At 41.2% G+C, this 8,065-nt stretch overlaps 1 protein-coding gene across 1 annotated transcript; it reads left to right on the forward strand.

Annotated features, from left to right (window-relative positions):
* The first annotated feature begins 2,486 nt into the window (after positions 1–2,486).
* kctd12b (potassium channel tetramerisation domain containing 12b) lies at positions 2,487–7,034 on the forward strand. Its single transcript, XM_014006042.1, has one exon. The coding sequence runs from the start codon at positions 3,094–3,096 to the stop codon at positions 3,943–3,945; it is 852 nt and encodes a 283-aa protein (XP_013861496.1). The 5' UTR covers positions 2,487–3,093; the 3' UTR covers positions 3,946–7,034.
* The last annotated feature ends 1,031 nt before the right edge of the window (positions 7,035–8,065 follow it).

Here is an 8,065-nt window from a genome sequence, read left to right on the forward strand (position 1 = left end):
GATATGCAAATCARTAGGCAGATGTATCCTTGAAATCCTCCCTAATTTCTCTTTTGTGACAGCTTTATACAACAGTTACCTATTAGTACCATGTTTAGTCTGATTTTTTTAATTATGCCCTTTTTTTTWAAATAAAAGCATATTTGTYTTTCTGGGTGGGCTGAAACAACATCTATCAGTTGTAAGCCTCCTATCTGCCCACACGCACTGAGTGYACCTGACTGCCTCCAAAGGCCATCACTGTGATGAAAATTGACAGACGTGTACAGATTATCCATGCTGCAGAAGGTCAAACCAATTCATTTGATGTGTTCATTTTGTCCATATTTCTGGGTATCAGTGGGCCGTGGTGTGGATGTGATTAGAATGATGAAACCGCCAGTAAAAATCCAGATTTATATGCTATAGTGAATCAGAAAAACATAAACATCACAGTGAGTTTACTAACTTTATCCATTTCATTCACTGCTGCAGCTTTAGTTGTCCCACCCTGTAGGGTTTTGGTGTCGGCCCAGGCACATTTATTTCATCATTTCCTTCTGTAAAGCTGAATGGAGACAGTCATCAGCTCATCTCATYAGCAAGAAGCTCCTGTGGTGGCCAACGTAACCACGGTGCAGATTGTTCATGACGAGGCTGCAGCGGTGAGGGCCAGCTGGAGACTGCAGGGTCTTCTGGGAAATCGGTCGCCAGATTGCTTCGAGAACATGACTGCATGGAAAGCAGAGGGAGAAAAAGCTGTTGACTAAGTCTGACTTTTTTTTTTCTTCAGTTCTAACGGTTGCTCTGACAGATCTGAAGTGAAAAAGACAGCTCTTGTTGTATTCTGACACAAAACTGAGAAACTAAGGCTGAGCACACCAGAAATACAAGAGGAGTGCAAAATTGTCTTGTATTTCTTTTTTTTGTAACACCAAGGTCTTAAAGCAAAATAAGAAACCAAACATAAAACAGGTTATTGTGAACTACACACAAACCAGTTATTCATTAAATCAAATATACTGAAATTCTGGGACCTGGTAATATTTAAAACTACACAATTCATGTTTAAGGTCCGAAATCAAAAACTTCCACACAAAATACAGGAAATGTTTGGTGACAGAGATGGGGGACTATGATTTAAGAGGTGAAGGACATTTTAAAAAACAACATATTAGAACAACCAGGAAGAGTTTTTGTTTATCAGTGTGTGGAGTAAATGTCTGGAATGGATTGAATGATGAGTTAAAAAAATTACAAATGTAAACCAATTTAAAAAACTGATTAAAGCAGAGCTCATTTCAAAATATGCTATATAAGATGTTTAATGTTCAATAGTCTATAATGTAATTGATGATATAAATAGTACTTAAAATAATTCTACATAGTTAAACATGATGTAAAATGGAAACAAGTTGTCTCTTTTTCATGTTCTGATAGTTAATTGACAATACATTGACAAGTAAAGGGGCAGGACATTATAAGATGTATCTTCTACCTGCYCCTTTTCGAACAGAAAATATAAAATTTTGCATGTCACACGGGCAAAATAATTTGTATTACATTTTATTTCTTAAGTTTGTTTCATTCTATTTTATTTTTCTTTTCTTTTTGATTGTTTTAATGTCTGTTCGAAATAAAAAACTGAATCAGATGGAGCAGTTAGGAAAGTTAGAAGATACTGATGTGCAATTCTAAAATGTGGGTACGCACTCAATATAAACAAAGCCATCAAAAACCGCAYGAAAGCTTGAATCATGTGATTGACCCATTAGGCTGGGTGTAGGTTACAAATGTGACCCAATATATCGAAACAAGGATCAAGTCCAAAAGTGGAATATGCAGAAATAGGAAGATGTGTTTTGCTTAAAACGTTTGCAAAAATTGCATTTTGTCAAACTATAATCAACAAATGACATCTATATATTATTTGAACGAACTGTCTGAAATATAATCCTAAAAAAAAAGTTTTCAAGCACTTTTTTGAGCAGTAGCAGCTCAAAAATGGTGAAATTCTAATATTGTATTCTAATAATTTTGCACAGCAAACGTTAAACATACAACTACAAATACCCAACAAAAACGCAAAAATTATTTTTAAAAGTGTTTCAGACTACAATTCTCTTCATATCATTTAAACACATTTTATTTGTCAAATGATTTATTCTTCTGAAACGAAATGACTTACAGAAGAGTTTTTCTTTAAGATTCCACTAGATGTCGCTGTTTCTCTTTTCCTGGAGCACTTAGTACTTAACTGATTATTGCAAGTATTTCTCCCAAATTAAACCCGTTAAAACAACACACTTCTAAATTAGACAACGAATTTGAATTAAAAAATATCCATATTAAAAATAATACATAGGAGTAAACCAAAGTTTATTTTAATTTAATTATTTTGTTTTGTTTTGAGACTTGGCCACAAAATAAAATAATTTATCATTTCAGTAACATAAAAATAAATAAATAAATAATSCTGATGGACCGGGTTTTTGTCGACCCGGATCCAGGCGCGTCACCGCGGGTGGGCGGAGCYAGCCGCGAGGAATAACGCGCGCTTCCTCCGCTACTCTGCAGTTGGATGTGCAGCCTTCACCAGGCAGGAGTAGAGAGAGAGACAGGGGGCTGGATGAGCTCGGGTCTGTTCGAAACCCTCCCTCCCTCCCGTCCTCCCTGGGGTGATGGAAACCGCGGAGATCTGTTTTACACGCCTTCATCGTCTCCCACCACGTCTTCAAGATCATCTCCATCTCGTGCGCAGCGAGACGAACCCAGGCTCCGCCAACAGCTATGGATTGCCTGACTGAAGTTGGACCACCTGATCCAGTCCGCTCCTGGGCACCCCGCTGAAAATTAAAGGGAAGAGAATTCGTTATGATCGGTTGTGTAAGTGGGACATTTCCTGCTCWGAGAACCTGCAAGAAAGAAGAAGAGATCATCCTCAGGGTATCTGAGGGATCTGCTCTCTGCTGACTGACAGCAAGTTCAGTGGAGATACTTAAGTTAGAGTAGAGGAAGTGTTCTAAGTGAGACTTTTCTTCTTCTTTTTTCTTGGTGGAAGATTTTAGCCACTTGATTGAGTTTAAACTTTGCTCTGAAAAAACRAGTGGGATCATGGCTTTACCAGATGGTGGCATCTCAGGGGAGGAGGTCTCGTTCCCAGAGATCATCGAGCTGAATGTTGGAGGTCAGGTGTATATAACCCGCTACTCCACCCTCACAAGTGTGCCGGACTCTCTGCTGTGGGAGATGTTCAGTCGGAAGTCCACCAAAGGGCTGGCCAGGGACACCAAGGGGCGTTTCTTTGTGGACCGCGATGGCTTCCTGTTTCGTTACATCCTGGACTACATGCGTGACCAGCAGCTGGTTCTCCCAGACCACTTCCCCGAGCGAGGCCGTCTGCAGAGGGAGGCCGAGTTCTTCAACCTGCCAGAGCTCGTCAAGCTGCTGGCGCCCAAAATCAGCAAGCAGAACTCGCTGGGCGACGAGGGCTGTCAGAGCGACCCGGAGGACTCCTCGCCCGGTATCGACGTGGCGCGGAGCCTGGGCTCGCTGGGGGCCGCCGCCGCCGCCTGCGCCAGCCTAGTGCCCGGCGCCGCGGACGGCAAGCGCTCCGGGTTCATCACCATCGGCTACCGGGGCTCRTACACGCTGGGACGCGACAGCCACACCGATGCCAAGTTCCGGCGGGTGGCGCGGATCATGGTGTGCGGCAAGACCTCCCTGGCCAAGGAGGTGTTCGGGGAGACGCTGAACGAGAGCCGCGACCCCGACCGGCCCCCCGAGCGCTACACTTCCCGCTACTATCTGAAGTTCACCTTCCTGGAGCAGGCCTTCGACAAGCTGGCCGATGCGGGCTTTCACATGGTGGCCTGTAACTCCACGGGAACCTGCGCCTTTGCCCACGAGCAGACGGACGACAAGATCTGGACSAGCTACACTGAATATGTGTTCTACCGTGAGTGAGACTATGTCGGCTTTATCCCCCTCCTTCACCCTGCCTCCAAAGAGACCTACCCTTCATCCCCACCTCTTCCTCCTCTGGCCTCCAGCCATCCTGTCCCTCTGTCTCTCTGATGGCTTTGGTCCAGTAGATGTACTGTAGATGTCGTGCCCTTCCATCTTTCTTTGCAGAGCTTTTTCAGCCTCWGAAGCCACTGCTTGTCCGATCCGCAGCTCCCTCCCCATTCAACCCCAAAAATCCAACCTCCTTTGGTCCTCAAGTCCAGCTCTCTTAAGTGGCTGGTCCATCTAGTTGTAGTCCCCAGCCACAGCAAACCATCACCTTCCCCCCGCAGAGACTTCTATGTAATTTTCCCCTTTTGTATCCCATCTATACATATATTGCATTTGCCTTGGTCAAGCACAACACTGTATCCAAGAGCCAGTTTTCTTAAACAAACGCCCCAGTGTGTCTATATAGAACTCMGAAAGGGCATAAGGGCTGAAAAGAGTTGCAGCCATGCTATACTTTGCCTGCTTACTCAAGCAGACCGGACCCTCTCCAGTTCCTCTGAACTAAATTACCAAATAATTGGACATCTTATCAGCCTTGAGGGACGCGAGTGGCCCAGTGCAGCACAACGTGGAAGTGTAGTCTAATTTCCTTCCAGTTTTTGTTCTTTATTAAATGTGTCCACTACCATGTGGTTTGGGGGAATGTGCCATACAGAGTTAATCTGTTCAGTTGTTTTAAAAGGAACAAGGCTTTTATTGCAGCAATGCGGACTGAAAAAAAGGATTCGGTGGACTGTTTTTTTTATTTGTTTGTTTATATCGTGAAAGAGGGAGAAAGGACAATGCAGCTTGTGTGGAGTTACTTTTATTTTCTGAAAGATGCTGGTTTTACGGGGAATGTTCAAGAAGGATTTGATGTTACGAAAGCTCAGAGATGATTTAGACGGAATTTTAAAAAGCTGTACTGATTGTGTAATGCAGTATTATCGGTATTTAATCACTCAAACAGGGAGRACAAAGGAGAAAAAATGTGTTTCTTATRTTTTTGTTTGGTTTCATTGTGGTTCTTTAAAATATCTTTGTTCAATTCATTAAAAGCTTTTTTGATCTCCCCTCTCCCCCCAGTTTAGACTATAAGCTATGATTTCCTGTTCTTTGCAAAACAACAAAGTTATATTAGCAATAGTCTACCACATTTTGAGTAAAAAGTATAATGCTATTCTTAATACTCAGTCCAGTATTAGTTCAAGCTGCTGCATTTTTGATGATATTTGATGATAGTACTCACTTACAATAAGTGAATACCCGTGAGGACAGGGTAGGATTACTGTGTAGCCAAAGCCATTTTTCCCCCCTCAGTGTTTTAGCAGGGGAACAATGAGGGCAGACTCAACTTGGACAAGAACACCAGATTCAGCCACAGGACATCATATACCTCAGTCTGAAATGCAACAAAAGTCATTTAAATGCAACAAAACCTGCCGATGGCATAAAATTTGCAAAATGCGGAGGAAAACAGTTCATATCGTTAGACTGTTGATGTTCTTCAAAAATCACCAGACGATCACTTTTTTTTTGAAGAAACACATTCGGTCTCGAAAGTGTCAGGTGGTTTATAGTTTATGTTTTTTTTCCCTGAATTGTTTCAAAATCACAATTATGTGTTTCATTGTGACGAATCGTTAACATCTGAGTGTGTCAAAACTATTTGCAGTGTGTTTTTCGTGAGCATAGGCAACATACATAATTGAAAAAGCTTGGCAAAATAAAAGAAAAAAAACGTACCATTTCTATATTTTTCTTGTATTTTCCGTGTTTTCATAACAGAAACACCCCAGACTCCCCAATTTCTGAAGTACAATCACACACCCATTCCTCACACTTACAGTTCATTTTATTTCATATATTTTATTTTTCAATGACACATGCAGCTGAGAATTTCCAGCATTTCCAATATAAAAAAACACACACACAAAAAGGAAATAAACTCCTATGACATGTTCAGCACGTCTCGCCTCGGGCACTGTTTCTCATCCCTCCATCTGCTTTTTCACCCCCCAGCATTATTATTATTATTTTTCCCTCTCAGCTTGTTTCGAGCAATTGACCAAGAAAACCGAGCCAAAACAGAAACGAGGACACGCATAGATAACAAGCTCCGTTAAAGCAGATTGCAAAATCCTTCTTCTGTTGCCAATAACTGACCCAATTATGGTCTAAATTGTGAAGATGATTGCATTCAAAATAATGGACTGGTGGACCTCTGTTGTAGTCTAGCCTTCCTGCGGAGCAACAATTTGCGCAGAATTAGAGATTTTTTTTTGTCCTTTTGCTGTTATAAGCTAGGATTTGAACTGCGAACAGACCATCACAAATTGAAACACAATGTCCTTTCATACACCCCACTTCTTTAAAATAATACCTTTGATCCCAGTGTGGACCAGAGATCCCTGCAAAGAAAAGTTGTCGAACATCAAAGTGACTCGCCTCCTTCTACATGGTGGATCTTTCTTTTTCTTTTTTTCTTTTCTTTTTTTTCTTTTTGGTTGTTGTTGTTGAGCTTGTCCTCAGAGAAACAGGACAATACAGCGCCTGCAGCGTCTCCACGGCCCAAACTAAACACAGTCACAGGCAGCATTCCTCTGGCACCGTCCTCCGACGTGCTATGGCAACACCAGGGTGCCGAAGTCCCTTGTTAGCGTACACATGGAAAGACATTCCTCGCACGCGCAATAAAAGAAAAACGCCCCAACACCGACRTCCATCAGAACTGCCTCGAGGCTCAACATTCAACAGCAGACATGAGAGAAGTGCTGAGTGCAGAGGTGCACACTGTGATTATTCACTGCTCTTTTTTCTTCTTTGTTTTTCTTTATTTTGATGTGAAACATGTAGCTGAAAAGTGTAGCAATCCTGCTTGTGTGCCATATAAGAAGCAGGTTAGCTGTTTCACAGTAGTGTTGCAATAAAGCTCTTACGCCGTGACCTTCTTTTAATTTGTTTTTCTCTGTTTTAAAAGAAAACTCTTGGACCCGTTTATAATTAATTATTTTAGGCTTCGTTTTTCAAGGTCAAAGAATTAAAAAGAAAGAGAAATGCTTTTTTTTTCTTTTGTGTGTGTGTTTTTTTAAACTTCCAGGCAGTGATTCTGTTCTTGTTGTGTTTCTTTTCATCTCATGGCCAGCTAGGTCATTTTTAATTTTGATTTAAATTTTTTTTGGGAGAAATAAATGAAAAGAAAGGAGGGGAACAGCAAAGTAATGTCTGTRTATGTGTCAAAGAAGAGGGCATTTTTGAAAAACTGGGGCACAGAATGTTTTTGGTTGGAGCAGGAAGTGTCTGATGAAAATATTCTACCCTTTTTTTTTTGAGTTTCAGGATTTGGAAATGTGCTGTAACGTGTTGCCTTGCCAACACAGACTCATTTACACAACGTCCTACATGCATATCTTACAACAGGAGTGTGCAATGCCAACCTGTACCCTCATACTGTTAATTTGGTTCCTTTAATTTAAACTGAGGTCTAACATTAATTTGAAATGAACAGCTTAGATTTGATAAACATATAGAACCTGTAGAACTCAGTGCAACAAAAGCTAGTATATATATTTTATTTTTGGTTTGGTTTGTATGTTTTTGATCCGATCAGTGTGGCACAAAATGTTGACACGCAGTAATTCAGAGAGATTTTTGTGCACTTCTTTGTGTTTGGCTTCAGTTTCCATTTCAAAACACTTAATGGATTCAAATCAGGTGACAAATGCTCCTAATCAGAAACAGCTGTGTCAGTTTGTCTGTGGGTTTTGGATCATTACTGGGACTGATTAGTCTTTTGCAGCCCTCCGTTTCATAGGCCAATATTCTGATACCAGAGTATATTTAGGATGTCCTGGTTTACAGCTCTTCAATACTTTTTACAATGACAGGCCTATTATTCCTTGAAGGGATGCATATCAGCCGCTACCTTTCATGTCAGTATTTTAGATCAGAGATGGAAGGGGCCACATTTTTTGATGACATTACTAGAGGGTCTCACAGCGCTGCACCCGAATGTAATAAAACTGCTGTTTTAAAAAGTGTTTGTACACACACACACACACACACACACACACACACACACACACACACA

Source organism: Austrofundulus limnaeus, unplaced genomic scaffold (assembly GCF_001266775.1).
Source record: "Austrofundulus limnaeus strain Quisiro unplaced genomic scaffold, Austrofundulus_limnaeus-1.0 Scaffold34, whole genome shotgun sequence".
In the NCBI taxonomy this organism is placed as follows: Eukaryota; Metazoa; Chordata; class Actinopteri; order Cyprinodontiformes; family Rivulidae; genus Austrofundulus; species Austrofundulus limnaeus.